Source organism: Salmo salar, chromosome ssa27, assembly GCF_905237065.1.
Source record: "Salmo salar chromosome ssa27, Ssal_v3.1, whole genome shotgun sequence".
Classification (NCBI taxonomy): domain Eukaryota; kingdom Metazoa; phylum Chordata; class Actinopteri; order Salmoniformes; family Salmonidae; genus Salmo; species Salmo salar.
In genome coordinates, this window is record NC_059468.1 from 12167076 (window position 1) to 12184742 (window position 17667).

The 17667-nt window shown below is 42.2% G+C and overlaps 1 protein-coding gene across 3 annotated transcripts in view; it reads right to left on the reverse strand.

Moving 5' to 3' along the window:
• Positions 1-1071: 1071 nt before the first annotated feature.
• Positions 1072-17667, reverse strand: part of LOC106588340 (phosphatidylinositol 4-kinase beta) — a 33070-nt gene continuing 16474 nt past the window's right edge. For 2 of the 3 annotated variants that reach the window (XM_014177220.2, XM_045709327.1), the window contains exons 3-12: positions 7807-8034; positions 7372-7605; positions 7138-7247; positions 5438-5542; positions 5141-5264; positions 4921-5034; positions 4550-4701; positions 4152-4284; positions 3779-3899; positions 1072-3636 (exon numbers count right to left, since the gene is read on the reverse strand). In XM_014177220.2, coding sequence (XP_014032695.2) covers positions 3455-3636; positions 3779-3899; positions 4152-4284; positions 4550-4701; positions 4921-5034; positions 5141-5264; positions 5438-5542; positions 7138-7247; positions 7372-7605; positions 7807-8034 — 1503 coding nt within the window. In that variant the 3' untranslated portion in view covers positions 1072-3454. Of the gene's footprint in view, positions 3637-3778; positions 3900-4151; positions 4285-4549; positions 4702-4920; positions 5035-5140; positions 5265-5437; positions 5543-7137; positions 7248-7371; positions 7606-7806; positions 8035-8831; positions 8965-17667 lie in introns of those variants that run through there. The other variant, XM_014177221.2, reaches the window with a different exon arrangement.

Here is a 17667-nt window from a genome sequence, read left to right on the forward strand (position 1 = left end):
ACGCCTACATGGCTTTCCGACTGTCTCTTGTTTTCAGCCTGAGGAGATCTGGGCCACCGTAGTAACAGAATTGTTTACCTCCCTGACCCTCACACACACCTAAAACACACGTATGAGCTCCCTCATTTATACTCGGGCACATACACTTGTAATGTCCATATATCATCATGTTATAGTAGTTCAGTTAACACACTAACCAGGTGTTGTAGCCCTGTGGCCTTATCAGGACTCAGGGTTAGCCTTGCTTTCCACAACCACATTCCGAATGTCAAGAAAAGTTTGTTAGATTTACAGGTCTGTCAAAATATATTTTCAGTCTGTCCCTCATTTGATGAATTTTGTATAAATGCAATGAGTGGAATTTAATTTAAATCTATTCCAGTTTACTTTTTTTATTTGTATTTTTTTTACTTACCGTAGGCCTAGGTATACACGGGCGCCAGCTACAGATGCTCATCTCTGATATTGACCCCTCATGATTATGGACTCTAATTAATAGGAGCTGTTTTTCTTGATTTAAGACAAACGCTTCAAGTAGCCAAAAATGTCCAAGTCCAATCAAGACCATGTTTGTTGGAAGAATTCAAAGTAGTTACAACTGTAGAATTAAAGTCATTGGCTGAGTTTACACAGGCAGCCCAATTCTGATTTTTGTTCACTAATTGGTCTTTTGACCAAAGATATTTTCAATCTTTTTCAGAGCTGATCTGGTTGGTCAAACGACCAATTAATGAAGGATCAGAATTGGCTGCTTTACACAGTAGCATCAGCACTGCAAATGATTAGGACCACTGTAAAAGAGCTGTAGAGGACATGTCATTAAATTTGCTAAAATAGTATTCTGTTCTCCAATTCATATTCAGTTGATTACAATATAGCCTGCCATAGTGGCATTCCATATTAAAAACTGAATTAACAAAGTCTATCCTTGATGCAACTGAAACAAATCTATTGCAACACATTACTAGTTTACTGTGTGTATATGTAATCATGTGACTTGCATTTTATTCAATTATATATCCAAATTCCCCCTACAATTTATCAACACATGTTAAGAAAACCAAGAAAATATATTTTTAAAACTTTCCAATTTATTGGAGTCATGCATTTAGTCAACATGATACAAGGTTCATCTCTGTACCATGTGTATGAAAAGTGAAACATATAATTAGCAAGATTAAAATGGTAAGTGTTAGCGTTCTGATACAAAAGTGGCCAATATTTTTTCCCCTGTACATTCTAAATGTCTTTAGTATCAAGGACGAAGGACTTGTTAATTTAGTCGAATAAATGCTTTGCTTGGTGTTAGCGATGGACCAATTCCATGTCTCTTTGAGGGCACAATGTTCAGAACTTGAAAAGGGCAAAAAACTTCACATGTAGAGCAGAAATGTTTCTGTTCAGAACAATAGTGTGATCTATACATTGTCTGAACACGTCTGCCCTGAATATGGACAAGCATTTAGCTGGTGTGACACTAGACAAAGACAATTCTGCATCTCCATGGTTCTGAATGGGAGAGAACATCAACTGGGGTGTGACAGAACCCACTCCGGTAAAGATAAAATGCACTTGAGTTATTTACATTTTACAGAATGTTAGGGTTGGAATAAATGAAGGGAAAGGCAATGAAAGTAGTATTTACTAAAGAGTAAGCAGGAAGTGTGTAAAACTTTTGATAAAATAAACTTCCTGGGTACATGACCTGCACACCTCTGTCCTAAATGTTGCACTGATAAAAGTTATGTCTCAAGGCATTGGTTTGCTCACAGGAATCATTTTGGAGTTCTCTGTAACTTTTGCTATACACAAAAGCCACCCACCAATGACACAGCTTTCAAACATAAGACATAAACAGGTAATATAAGTTATAGGCTATCCCAGCATGTAGCTTTTCAAACAGCTCTCTTCAATACATGTGTTTGAGACAGCAAAAAACAAATCGGTTTAGTAGAGTATCATAAAAAAACATTCACATATCAAGGAAGTTGACTTGTGATAATGAGCTCATACTGTTCAAAATAAGGAGAAATAAAGACAGAGGAATGAGATCATCACTCCCATTATTTACATAGTCTGCTCAAGGACAACCCTCTCTGGATTGGCTCGAGTTAGTCACAGGAATGCATCAGAGCCAACCAGAGAGGGACGTATTGCGCATTCGTTAAATATGCAACCTTAGTTAACGTAACATACAATAATAATGCGCTAACATACACATTTAGTTAGAGATGAAAGACAAACAGTGGAACATGTTTTGCATAAATCCATTGCAATTGTTTTATATATGTAACCACAGGTAGCCATTTTGGTTCAACATAACTGTCAAGTGCACGAGGCTCATCACAACGCTAGCGTTCCTTCAAGTATGGTGGTTTTAAGAGTGACACTAGCAAAGCAAAGCCCTACATGATGCATGTTGGCATGACACAGTCTGTTGAATATACAGGCTGTCATGTGATGATCGACAACGGTCTCCTTTTTATTCATGGTATTTCTATTTGTAACACTAAGTACAGATGTGCTCTACTGGGTGAGAACCAGTTGTCCGAAACCCAGATTGAAATGAAACTGCTCCTTTTAAGGATGGGAAGAAAAACACATACAACCAGCAGCTTTGCTGCATGCTTGGACCCCTAAGAAGAGACGAGTTGGTCCTAGTTCAAACTTCCAGTTCGAAATTTAAACATTGTTCAAAACGAATCAAACTCTTTATTCAAGAGTTGTTTTTCTGACAGATAACACTCATACACCCATGGTTTTTAATAGTCCTTCCCCCCCTCTCTTTGGGCTGGCTCATTCTTGATGACCACAGGATTTTCAGAGAAGGGAAAATGTCCATTACAAAACCTGTCTTGTGCTTTCTTTGAGAATCCACTATATGTAAGGACAAAGTCCATTTTGCTCTAAGAACAACGGAAAATAAGTACATATTCGATATGTACCTCTGATTTGCTCTTGCACAGTTGTCCATTCTGAGAAAACGCTTCTTGGCTACTCTGAATTTAGACCACACCCTCTCCCACATTGCCCCTCCCTTTTTCAATGAAGTACCTCCTCCAATATTGATACTTAATCCTTTTCCTGTGTGATTTGTACTGTGCGTTATGCCTCTCCTTTTTTAACAGTCAATGAGGTAAGAGTCCTATGGACAGGAGGGAGGAGGTGCAGTCTCCCCCTCCACAAGGCCAAAACAAGGAGGGAGGGGGGGGGTATAAGTCTAAGACAAAGAACATATCAAGTTTGCAAACAAGTCCTGTAGTACTAGTCTATACAAGTCCTGTAGTACTAGTCTATACAAGAGTCCATTTTCGTAGATGTGCTGCTATGGCAAGCCCATGTTTGAGTCCATATGCACATGTTTGCCACCATCTGTATGTGTGTGTGTACACGATTGCTTGCTCTCCCATGTGGATGTCCCATGTGGTTGAGTTGTGTCTCGGTGTTGAACTGTTCACATGATGCCGTTGGTGAAGTACTGGAAGCCGTCGTAAAGCTTGGTGGTGATGGAGCGCATGGAGCCATCCACCATCTGCTCCACCAGCACCTGTAGCTGCTCCTCCGTCAGGCTCATGTGGAAACGCTCCTTCAGGTAGCGGATGGTGCTGGAGCCATGGAAGCAGGGCAGGTGAGAGCCTGGTGGGGGAGGAGAGGGGAGACGGGAGTCAGGAGTTGTAATAGCAAGACCATAAAGAAACCAGACACAGGGCAGAAAGATCATGTATATGGAAACAGCGACACACTGACCATGCTAATATACCGTTTTAGCTAACAGTACCTTGCTGCATGATCTCCACTATTTGGACCACCTTCTCCATGTGTTTGCGAGCAGCTATCAGGCCCTGGAGCATCAGCACCTTGTAGTAGTTGAACATGTCTCCATCCAGGCCTCCCATCACCTGAGAGAGAACCACGGACAACAGAGTTGACTTTTTACACATGCAAAACCGACAGGTTGTGTAGATAACCAGCAAACTTGATGTCGCTAATAGCATCTAACACACCAACAAATGTGTTTATGTAGTGAACATTGTGAGATTGCTAACTCAATTGTTAGGCAGCTAGCTGTATGAGCAATGCCACATTGCTTTCTCCGGTTTCCAGTCATGTGACAATGCACATTCACACGCATTCTGATTTATTGGACTCACATCCACAAATTCGCTGGTGAGCTTAAAAGCAGATGTCTCAAAGCCCAGGTTCCTGGGTGAGCTGGACAGGATGAAACCAAAGTCAATGTGGATGATGTGGCCCTCAGAGTCCAGGAGGATGTTGCCATTGTGTCTGAAGAGAGAGAAAAGAGACGAGAGAAGGGGGGAGTGAGTAAAACATATAGGAATACAGGAGAGGGTGGGATGTGGTAGTTGATATCACACCATAAAAGCGGTGTTTACAAAGGCAGCCCAATTAAAATCGGCAAAATATCAGAATTGGGCTGCCTGTGTAAACGCAGCCAAACAGGCTCAACGATGCAGGAAGCTGCGAGGGGAAATAGAACATGGGAGTAATAGTGAAACTAAAGGAGGGGTGAGAAGGGAGGGCTGCCCACCTGTCTTTAACCTGCAGCAGGTAGCAGATGAGACTGTAGCCGGCGCAGCTCTCCACAAAGTTGCGCTGGGCGGTGAGGAAGGCCTCGGTGGTGTAGCTGCCGTGCTCCTGCAGGAAGTAGTCCAGCAGAGACAGCTGGCTCTGCTTCCTCACCTGGAGCACAGACACAGCACTCCATTAGAAATGGCAACCAACACGGTATTCCGTACAAAACAGCCATTGATAATAGTGCAGGATCAAAGTGTTACTTATATTATCAGAATCTTCATCTCAAGAGGGCAGTCGTACTGCATCACATAGACAAACAACTTGGGCAGCTTTGTCATGATATTTCAAGTGGGGTCCATTTAATTTAAAACAAAATGTGCTCACCTGGTGCAGAGAGACAGCGTTCAGCACGGGCTCGATCATCCCGCTGTCCGATGACATCACCAGGATTTTATAGGGCTTGATCCACAGGGGGACGCGCTCCTGCTCCCAGATGGACTGGAGAAGGGGGAGAAGTGGAGCGCATTAGCGGGTGAATGCTAATAATACATTATTATTAAGAGCATTTCTGTGGAATGGGACTCTACTGTGGAGGGTCACGTACCTGTAGCTGGCTGAGCACCTGGAAGGCCAGTAGCTCCTGCCTCAGGTCGTCCCCACACTTCACGATGACCGACAGCAGCCGCCAGTTTGGCAGGTGACCGTACGGGGAGCCCTCCCTTATCCGCCTGAGGGATGGAGAGACAGCGGGAAGAAATGTGAGACAAAGCAAATTACTTGACTATGCCACAATGTGCTGTTCTTCGCTGCACTAAGTGGGATAGACATGTATCGTCAGGTGGGATTGTGTAAGCCCATCCATGTGTGTCCCTTCTATTCATTCTATGTGCCAATCACCCACCTGACTTTCTCCTGCCAGGGCTCCTTGAGCGCCACAGCGGACGGGTCCTCCGGATCTTTCCGGAACGTGGTGGGGGTGTGGGCCAGGTTCTCTGACAGACGTCGCCTAAGAAAGAAACATGCTGTTGTAAAACCTCTATCCAGACCATAGCGATGGACCCAAATACATGAAACTATAACAAGCATTGCTTGGAATTGGGCCGGAGCACCATACCGGATCCTCACATTTTTGGGGAACTGTCGTCTCCTTTAGAAAACAAAGTGGCAAAAAAAAGCAGCAAATCACACAGAAGCGGCAAAAAAAAAAAAAAACTGTTGATCAAAGTGGAGGATCGGCATTGAATAGTAATGGAGAGTGTGCTTTCATATCCTGATTCCTATTTGTTCAAGCTTATTTGACACTAGTCTCTGAATCCGGTGTATGTGTGCCAGTAGACTGTTAGTTTGAGAATGCGCCAGCCTGAACACCAGGATGCGATGTTCAAAGTTGTCAAATGAGGGTTCTTATGGTCATAAATCCAGGAAATCATTACATATCAGCCCTGATCAGAACTATGCCTACCGTTCAGCGCGTATGTGTGCTGTGGATCATCTGTGTGTGTGGAAGTGGGCCATTGACCAAGGAGAGAGAGAGACATTTCAGCAGCAGTTGGCCTATAAAATAAGGATAGACTAACGAAATAGCCAATTGAAAACATAATTAGCCATGCTACAAGCTATTTCACTAGTTAATGCGAAGGCCTATAGCTAAAAAGTAAGTCGTTGACTCAGCCTTTCCACCAGCAATGTTGAGAAATAAACCTAACACCGTTATTTAAAAGCTGCGATTCCCCTCTATTAAACAGTAGGCTATGTAATTCCGACGTTAAACATATTCTAAGAATAGCCTAATTGACAAATAGCTCCCTGGAAACACAGATATTTTAGCCTTAAGGTTATAGAAAAACATGTGTTAGTTAGCTACCTTACTTTGAAGTAGCCTACATTATCCATTTTAACGAGGGAATAATTCTAACAAGACAAAAGTATTTGGTTGTAACGTTGCAATATTTGATATCAAGGGTGGTCAACCGTCCTCCGAGAGCGCTTCTGGGCGTGCAGGCTTTTGTTCAAGCCCTGCTGTAACACGCCACATTGTAGCCTAGACATCAGCTGCTCAGCAGGACGTTGTTAGGCAGACTCAGGTGTGATTCAGGGCTGGATCAAAAGCCTGAACAGCCAGTAGCTCTCGAGATGGAGGGTTGATCACATGCGTTTTATACAGTAGCCTTACAGTGCAGTTATTTTACTTTGTGGTGGGGGGGGGTTAAGTGCCTTGATCAACGGCACAACGGTAGGAGATAGGTCTACATGGGATCAGAGACCAGCAGCCTTCAGTGTCAATGCCACATTTATGCTGACTTTTTCCATGTAGGCTACAGCGACGCCACCAATTATTGAGCACGGAAACTTGGTTAAAAAGTCATGGGAAGTCCTGGAAAAGTCATGAAATTCCATCGGTCAAAATGCGTATGAACTCTTAACAGTGAATAATCAGAGGTCTCTATAACATATGTCATTTGGGAATTTCTGTGAACTAATCTAATGGACGGACTTGAAAACAAAAAGACAGCTCGCTCCTCTTCCATCCCAAGTCAAGCAAGTCTTGAAAGAGAAACTACAAGCTAGCAGAGCAATTCTAGCTGACAGTGACCCCTGTACCTGATGTCGCCGGCGGCGATGAAGATGGGCTCCTTGCTCTCCGTGCTGGTGATGCTGTCCACAGAGAACTGGGAGATGTTGTCACTGCTACTGGTGTGGCCTTCTGGGAGCTGGAACCATAGAAGGACCCCAGGGTTCTAGTACATTCAAATCTGATTCACTCCTACACCCTTGTCATCAAAATGTGATGGAAAGTCACAAGGTGCCACAATGTGGTTCCCCACGGGTACCTACCTCCACTTGCAGCTCGCCGATGTCGTCCACGGCCCAGGCCTCGTCGTCGTTGTCGTAGTTGGGCACGGTGGAGAAGCTGCCGGCGCGCTGCTCGGCTGTGATGCCAACGCACTCTGGGAGGAGGTTGTCCGCAGAGCGGGCGCTGCGGATGCGCGTCTCCGGAATGCGCACGGGAATGGCGGACGTCTCAAAGCTCTCGCACTCCAGCACCTCCACATAGATGATGTACGGGGCCTGAGAGGAAGGTGAGAATGAAGGATGTCAGAGGTCATACTTAGGGAATAGAATTCTAGAGCTATTTTTTTAAATGCACATTTAACCAGTTAGTCCCACTGAAAGAGCATTGGGGCCCGCTCCATTTAAACTCCAGGCACCTCATGAAATAACAAAATGAGTTAACTAAAAAGGTTTTAAACTACTCGGCCTTCTAGTCACCTTGTCTTTGGAGTTGAGCACCACGGCCTGTGTGTGGGGCACACGCACCACGTGGTGGTCGAAGGCTGCAGTGGGCAGCCAGACGCGGGCGGGCAGCTTGTGGTTGAGCACTAACAGCTCTGAGGTGAGCTGCTTGGTCTTCTGCTCCTTGGTGGGCAGCGTGGCCAGCCGCTTGCCGATGCCCATCAGAGACTTAATGAACTCCCTCTGTGGCGTCAGGCGCAGCGGCTACAGAGAGGAGAGAGGTTAGAATCTAGATCAAAAGACATGTCTTTTTGTGTTTTGAAAAAATGTACAGCAAATGACAAGTGGCACAACTTTCCCCAGGTCCTTCCTTCAATGACTACTCAAATGAGAGGCTGAGAAAGGAGGGAGGACAAAGATGGTACAATGAGAAATGAAAGAGGGATGTTTTAGGAGCAGAATCAGAAGAAAACCAAGGGAGGTATAAGACTAACACATGGCCACAGGGAGAAACAAGCAGATAATGGATAAGTTATGTCAACACGTTGCAGTACCACATACTAGCACTAGGTGTCAGTATCACATTGGTTAAAATGAGAGTTGAAACACATATGCCAAACTAGCTCTGGGGCCTTTGGAATGTTTAGTCACCCCTTATGGTGTCCAATATCTTCATATCTCAAGTACGAACAATGTTCAATACCATTACAGTAGGTCAAAGTACAAATCTAGGAAGTCCTTTTTTCTACAGTCCACCATTAAAGTGGAACAAACAGCGTTTTAGCTACTTTGCAGATATTATGATTGTCTCCGTTTCATATCAGTAAAAAAATATCAAATTCCCAGTTTATGCTACAAAACCAACTTCATAAAAGAGGTTTTAAAAATAGGTTATATTTGAATCAACATTCCATGATTGTACACTAAGGCATTGTTGGCAGAATAGATGGATGCAATTCAATGCATGATGAATATAATTTCACCAATCAGCTTGTAAACCACAGTTGACCAGGTACATTGTTTGGTGCCGCCATTCGGGATGCACTGTTTCAATGACTCACAGACGCAGGTGTCATTTGGTTAGCTAGCAAGAACTAGAACGACTTTATCCAGTTAGCCAGAGTGAAGTTGCGAACGCAAGAGATACGAAATTGGAGTAGATGGCGTATGTGTCCCAGAGCGCAGAATAACTGATGAATTTACGAACGCACTACACCCGCAATATGACCGTGTCAGTAATAGTCACGAATGCACTGGATCAGGGTTTCCTGCCCCCCCCCCCAGTGTATGTTTAGTTTTTTGACCTAGCGCTACACAGCTGTTTCAAATAACCAACTCATCATCGAGCTTTGATGATTTGAAACAGCTGTGTAGTGCTAGGGCAAAAACCAAAACATGCAGCCAGGCGGGGGCCTCAGGACAGAGTTTGGTAGAGCTAGCCAACTTCAGTCAGTTAGCTTAGATGCTTGGTTGAGACAAGTATGCATCATAGGCAGGCAAGCTACAATTCCCCATCTTGCTCTGGCTAGCATTAGTTGTTGATCTTGTTATGCAAGAGAGGAGAGAGAGATTTCCTTTTTATGACTATTTTACATTTTCCCTTCTCTGAAAATTCACAGTCCAGTTCAAAGTGAATTATGTCAGGCCTGATTGTAAATGCCTTTACATAAAGGTCCACTGTCGCTCTGATTGGCTTTGGCGCAACGGTCTGCATAGACTCTGGTCCTGGACAAGACAAATGTTTTTATTAGGTTTCATTTACTGCAGTGTCTATTAACTGTCCAAACGCACAAATTCTATATTGCTATAGAATTTTCATAAATGCCCTACTCTACGTAATTCCCAAACATTCTAAGAACGAATGAAAACGTGAAACTGACCATAAGTGCTTTATGTCAGAAAATTTTTTTAAAAGTGTCATTGTTCCTGGGAGGGTGTATATGAACAGATTTTATGTTGCTAAAATGCTGTCAGTTCCACTTTAAGGCTACTTTAGAATTAGATAAAACATCTCAATCACAAGGCTACTATTTTCTTTTTTAAACTTACTTCATTTTTAGTTTTATGGAAACAATGAATTAAGCTCCAATTAAGTAGTTTAACATATGGGACAGTTCAATGTTTTGTTAAATGACGTAAATGATAAGATACGCACCACAGATATTGATATGAGCGAGAGGCAAGACTTCGCACAGTTATATCGTGGTAGCCAGGCGACCAAAACCGTGGAGAAGTTGAGCCTCACGCTTAAAATGTGCTTAGATGTTGAGGAAATTGACCCACTATGCTGTTTACTTTCTGCATCTACGTCATATCGCTGAATCTACCTTAAATACCAGGTAGGCCTATTTTTGCCACAAACTACTACCAGATTGGCATGATTGTTGCTTGGAAACTACCAAGTAAAATGGGTAATTATGACTGACCTTGCATGTGACACTGGAGCTTTCCATTCAAAATCTTCCCCTACTATCCTCTCATTCGGTACAGGCTACATCAGGAGACTTTACATTTAGCGGTGTCTCCTCCAATTTTTTGTTGGGGGAAAACCTGAAGCAAGTTATCCAATTAGAGGGAAAACAACTCAAGGGATTGAGAGACCGTTGCATATTAGTACACTACAAAGAAATCATGCCAAATACATACACTAGGTAGTATGCTGGTTGGTGTGGACATTGAAACAGAGCCTAGAGGTGACATTGGTTAGGCCTATTCAAAACTACAGATTTTCCAGGATGAGGAACCCGTATTTCATTGCTTTTCCTTAGTCTTTTTGTGTTGACAAGCAAACCAAATAGCTTCCTTTGTGTTCTACTTTTGTAGTCAAATATCAAAATGCCTTTCCTGTGAAGTGTCTTTTTCTGGACCATGACCAAACGTCATGACTTCCTAAACATCACTTCCGGAGTGGACAGGACAGTCTATTGAGGAAGGGTTGCTGAGTGTTACTGGGATCTGATTTCCCCATTTAAAACAGATTCTGGACCAGTGCTTAACAAGGCACAATAATTAATTTGTCTTCCAAATAAATAGTGTCTGGGTAACACTTCCCAAAACGTGTCCTGGATTCCTGTTAAGTAGCAGTTAGCATCATGAAAACGGAGCAGGCCAACGCTGGCAGTGCTAGCCCACCTGTGTTTTTATCCATCGAGATATGTTTTTCACACAATGAAGGTGTGACTGGAAAATGGGCAGGGATTTGTCTGCCCAAAATGCACCATCATCAAGCAGTTTAAGGAAGAGATTTTCTGGCTGTTAGCTTGGCTGCGAGAAAAGGATAACTTGCTTTCTAAGTACACCGACCTTGCTGTAACCCAGGAAAACCGAATGTCAGATCTAAATGCCACCTATAGCAAAGCTGTCAATGAGTCGGGCAGCGTTGATCTGTCCCAATCCAACAGATGTTAAGGTCAATTCCGTGGCTGGACACTCACAAGGCATAGGAGATAGGGGAGGCAGTCTGGCCACCCTTCATATGTCCGAGAAGATCCGTTCCAGCTATCAAAAAGCTAAGCTGTTTTAAAAAACACCCTTGTTAGCACAGGGAAGAGAATAATTATCTCTAGCCCCCTCCCGTGCTACTGAAGGGGCTTGGAATGTTTCAGCCGACTCTTTGCCCTGAACGAGAACCTGAAGAAATGTTGCAATGACAGAAATGTCTCTTTTGTGACAACTTCGATTTGTGACAACTTCAACCAGCACTTTTTAAAAAGAGACGGGATTCACTCTAACGACAGGGGTTCCAGGATCATTTCCAGCAACATTGCAAACTGTTTTAGAGACTGATGGACAGGGTCTGGTATTGCTCCAGTTCTCCCTGTCAGAATAAGCAAAAGAGGACTTGGAAATCTTATAAACTCCTGTAGAAATGGAACTATGGTCATTGTTAGTAACCTAATTTACAGTATGTTCCTTTAACCTCACTAGGGTAGGGGGCAGCATTCGGGAATTTTGGATGAAAAGCATGCCCAAAGTAAACTGCCTGCTACTCAGGTCCAGAAGCTAGAATATGCATATAAATTCATAAATTTGGATTGAAAACACTAATTTCTAGAAAACACTCTACTCTAGTTTCCAAAACAGTTAAAATAATAATGTCTGTGAGTACTGATATGGCAGGCGAAAACCTGAGGAAAATCCATCCCATAAGTGCTATTATTTTGAAATGCCTGTTTTTCCATTGAAAGCCTATCCACCATACAAAGACTTATGACGCAGTTCACAATCCCTATGGCTTCCACTACATGTGGCCAGTCTTCAGGCATTGTTTCAGGCTTTTACTCTGAGAAATGAGGGAGAAACACCACTTTCAATGAGAGGACATTGGAAATTTCCAGACACGAGTCCTGTGTGTGACCGGGACTGTGCCTTTGTTTTTCCTTTATTGACGAAGCTATTGTCCGGTTGAAATATGATCGATTATTTATGACAAAAACAACCTGAGGCTTGATTATAAACATCGTTTGACATGTTTCTACGAACTTTTATGGTACTTTTTTGGATTTTTCGTCTGTCTGTTGTGACCAAGCTTTGTTCCAATGGATTACTGGGGGAAAAAAACGCACCAACAAACAGATGTTTTTGAATATAAAGAGGGACATTATCGAACAAAACGAACATTTGTGTAACATGGAGTCTGGGAGTGCAATCATATGAAGATCAAAGGTAAGTGATACATTTTATCGCCATTTCTGACTTTTGTTACTCGTCTACTTGGCTGGTTACTGTTTGTAATGATTTGTTTGCTGGGCGCTGTTCAGATAATCGCATGGTTTGCTTTCGCCGTAAAGTCTTTTTGAAATCTGACACCATGGTTGGATTAACAAGAAGTTAATCTTTAAACCGATGTATAACACTTGTATGTTTCATGAATTTTTATAATGAGTATTTCTGTTTTTGAATTTGGCGCTCTGCAATTTCACTGGATGCTGGCCAGCTGGGACGGTAGCGTCCCACCCCCCTAGAGAGGTTAACTTCACCTTCTAGTGGTTCTAACGTTAATCATTTGGTTCTTATTCCATTGGTTACCTCAAGGCAGATGCCCCAGGGACAGAATATGAATATGGCACTTTCAAAAATTTTTTAGAGCAATCACAAGTAAAACCTCCCTCGTGAATGACCTCATTACTGTGCAAAGTTGATTGCATGTTCCTCACTGAAACATGGCTGTAATCATACTGTAGTGCCGCTCTTATTGAAGCCTCCCCCGTACTATAGCCTTTCATACTCTATCAGAAAAAGGAGGGACAGCCTCTATTTTTACTAACGCTCTCAGATGTAAGGACATTTCATTTTGGCAACTTTGGGTCTTCTGAGCATCATGCTATACTGTTTAAAATGTCAGCCACCAATGCTGGCCATAACCCTGTATAGGCCACCAAAGCACTGCCCCACTATCTTAACTGATTTATCTTAACTATTTTCTATTGTCCTTGAGAACTATGATAAAAATCATTGTGTTGGGCAATTTTAACATTCATGTTGACAAAAGAGACTGACTCCAAGGCCATTGAATTTATTCATGTTTTGAGCTCTATGGACTTTATCCAACATGTTACTGGGCCCACCAACAACCACAGCCATACTCTGGACCTGGTTATTACCAAGGGGCTTTATATTGACATATCCTTTATTGTATCTGATCACCACTGTGCATGTTTTACTACCTTGTTGCCCATAGCACAGTGTAATACCTAACGCATTAAGAAATGCTTTCCTCTCTGAAGTTGCTACAGACTGAGTGTATGAACAATACTTCACTTGTTCTGCCTACCTCTTGTGATTTAGTTGATCACTTTAATAGCAAATTAAGAGCAACCATTGATGCCATAGCTGAAAGAGGCCACACCAAACAGAGAGCTCATTGGATGAGTGAGGAAACTAAATTAAAAGAGAAATTGCAGAAAGGCAGAGCAGAAGTGGAGAAAGTCAGGTCCATTATGATATTCTGAGAGAGCAACTTGGCATACAGTACAAGTCAAAATTTGACACACCTACTCATTCCAGGGTTTCTTTTTTTTTACCATTTTCAACATTGTCTTAGAATAATACTGAAGACATCAACACACACACACGGAATCATGTAGTAACCCCCCAGAAAAAGTGTTAAACTAATCCAAATATTTTATATTTGAGATTCTTCAAAGTAGCCACACTCTTGGCATTCTCTCCTTTTTTTTGTTGTTGAATTTATTGTGTAGTAAATATATTTAAGCTTTTATTTATTGTATGTAAAACACATTGCGTTGCAAGCCATGTCTGAAATGTGCTGTATAAATATAGCTGGATTGGAAACAAAACAGCTGACGCATCATGAAACTTGGTTGCTGCTTGCTGAAACAAGCAAGATGTTCTAGCAACACCTCCCCTCCCCCCCCTCCCCCTCCCTGCAGCACCAGCACATGCAGTCAAACGAGAAAAATTAAATACTAAATTGTTGGCTGACCAAGTGATTTGACCAATCAATAACCGTCATCCAAAAGTCTATGACCTTCACAGTCCTAGTCGTTGTTGTTCTACAGTCGGGGGTCAAATATATTGGCACCTATGCACAGAACCAAGAAAGTATATATTTTTTTATGAAATGGCGATTTTTCACTTCAAATTTGTTTGGAGGCAGGTGATTCTCAGTTACTGTAACTTCTCACCTATGGTAAGTTGCAAGTGCCTACACAGTAGAAATAGTAATTCAATCAGTTTTGAAAAGAGAAACAGAACATTCTGCAACATTGCAAAGTGCAAGGGTGTCAAAATATTTTGACCGCAACTGCAGACACATTTTAAAGAAGTGAAAAATGTCATGCTCACGCTGATTGTTTTTTCAGTGCTTAATGACACAAAAGATAATGGTTTCGCTCTACAACGCGAAGCATTTCAGGAGTTTAGCCTAAATGAGCAATTAGTCGTAGGATACCTTCCGGAATGTACCTGTAGAGTCAGTAACTGCTCACCCAATAGGCCTGTAATCAAAGTACACATTGCTGATGACTTGGGGATAGAGTTGACAGGGAGGCTTGGTTACCTGCAAAACACAAGGTGCGGCAGAAATGCATTATCTATATGCATGGACGTCAGCAATAGAGCAGATGTCCTTTGCACCTGTAGTCCAGGTGATTGTTGAACACATGGCCACGTGTTAGAATACTATTGCGTAAGGCAGAGCTAACCTGGTGACAACACATAGCTTCTCTGTACTAGTTTATCTTATAAGGAAGTCAGTCTAAAAATGTACAACTGATTTTACAGCAGTCAATGTTGAAGCATCTGCCACCAAAATGTCTATTTTGAAGTAAATAATGCAACCAATCCAACTACACTGAACAAAAATTAACACAACACGTAAAGTGTTGGTGCCATATTTCATGAGCTGAAATAAAAGATCCCAGAAATGTTTCATACGCACAAAAAGATTCTCTAAAATGTGCACAAACGTGTTCACATCCCCGTTAGTGAGCATTTCTCCTTTGCCAAGATAATCCAGCCACCTGACAGGTGTGGCATATCAAGAAGCTGATTAAACAGCATGATCATTACACAGGTGCACCTTGTGCTGAGGACAATAAAAGGGGAGGTTTTGAGGAAGTGTGCAATTGGTAGCTACTTTGAAGAAACTAAAATATATTTTGATTTGTTTAACAATTTTTTGGTTACTACATGATTCCATGTGTTATTTCATAGTTTTGATGTCTTCACTATTATTCTACAATATAAAAAAAATAGTAAAATAAAGAAAAAAAACCTTGAATGAGGTGGTGTCCAAACTTGCACACTGCGCATTCAAAGAGTATTCAGACCCCTTAACGCCCCCCCCCCCATTTTGTTACATTACAGCCTTAATCTAAAATTGATTAAATCTGTTATTTCCCCTCAATCTACATACAGTACCGAATGATGGCAAAGCAAAAACAGGTTTGTAGAAATGTTTGCACATTTATATATATTTTTTTACTGAAATATCACATTTACATAAGTATTCAGACTATTTACTCAGTACTTTGTTGAAGCACCTTTGGCAGCGATTACAGCCTAGAGTCTTCTTGGGTAAGACGCTACAAGCTTGGCACACCTGTATTTGGGGAGTTTCTGCCATTTGTCTCTGCAGATCCTGTCAAGCTCTGTCAGGTTAGATGGGGAGCGTCACTGCACAGCTATTTTCAGATCTCTCCAGAGATGTTCGATCGAGTTCAATTCCGGGCTCTGGCTGGGTCACTCAAGGACATTCAGAGACTTGTCCCAAAGCCACTCCTGCGTTGTCTTGGCTGTGTGCTTACGGTCGTTGTCCTGATGGAAGGTGAAGCCGTCGCCCCCAGTCAGGTCCTGAGTGCTCTGGAGGAGGTTTTCATCAAGGATCTCTCTGTACTTTGCTCAGTTCATCTTTCCCCTCGATCCTGTCTAGTCGCCCAGTTTTCCTTCGCTCTGCAGTCCAACTCATCCCAAACCATCTCAATTGGGTTGAGGTCGGGTGATTTAAAAAAATTAAATTGTGGAGGCCAGGTCATCTGTTGCAGCACTCCATCACTCTCCTTCTTGGTAAAATAGCTCTTACACAGCCTGGAGGTGTGTTGGGTCATTGTCCTGTTGAAAAACATATATACCCACTAAGTGCAAACCAGATGGGATAGTGTATCGCTGCAGAATGCAGTGGTAGCAATGCTGGTTAAGTGTGCCTTGAATTCTAAATAAATTACCGACAGTGTCACCAGCAAAGCACCCCCACCTCCATGGTTCACGGTGGGAACCACACATGCAGAGATCATCCGTTCATCTACTCTGCATCTCACAAAGATACAGCGGTTGGAACCAAAAATCTCAAATTTGGACCAAAAGGACAGATTTCCACTGCTCTAATGTCCATTGCTCATGATTCTTGGCCCAAGCAAGTCTTCTTATTGGTGTCCTTTAGTAGTGGTTTCTTTTCAGCAATTCGACCATGAAGGCCTGATTCACATCGTCTCCTCTGAACAGTTGATGTTGAGATGTGTGTTACTTTAACTGAGGTGCAATCTGAGGTGCAGTTAATTGCCGATTTCTGAGGCTGGTAACTAATGAACTTATCTTCTGCAGCAGAGGTAACTCTAGGTCTTCCTTTCCTGTGGCGGTCCTCATGAGAGCCAGTTTCATCATAGCGCTGTATGTTTTTGCGACCGCACTTGAAGAAACTTTCAAAGTCCTTGAAATTTTCCTGATTGACTGACCTTCATGTCTTAAAGTAATGATGGACTGTCGTTTCTCTTTGTTTATTTGAGCTGTTCTTGACATAATATGGACTTGTGCTTTTACCAAATATGGCCATCTTCTGTATACCACCCTTACCTTGTCACAACACAGCTGATTGGCTCAAAAGCATCAAGGAAAGAAATTCCACAAATTAACTTTTAAGAATGCACACCTGTTAATTGAAATGCATTCCAGGTGACTATCTCATGAAGGTGGTTGAGAGAATGCCAAAAGTGTACAAAACTGTCAAGGCAAAGGGTGGCTACTTTGAAGAATCTCAAATATAATTCCATGATTCCATGTGTACCATTTCATAGTTTTGATATCTTCACTATTATTCTACAATGTAGTAATGAGTTAAAAAAATTTAGAAAACCTGGAATGAGTAGGTGTCCAAACTTTTGACTGGTACTTTTATATATAAACTACAATCATTTGTGTAAAGCGACAGCTGCATCTATAGTTAAGCTTATAATGTATTTTACATTTAATACCACTCCAAAATGTAAAAAAAAAAAAAAAAAAAGGAGTTATCCGAATCCACCACAGTGCACCAGCCCAGCAACTTTGTTGCCAAGACTACGGGACACACACACACACACACACACACACACATACACACACACAAAGAGGGTAGTAGTGAGGCGGAGGGGGCATGCTGGACACTGACAGCTAAGCCCA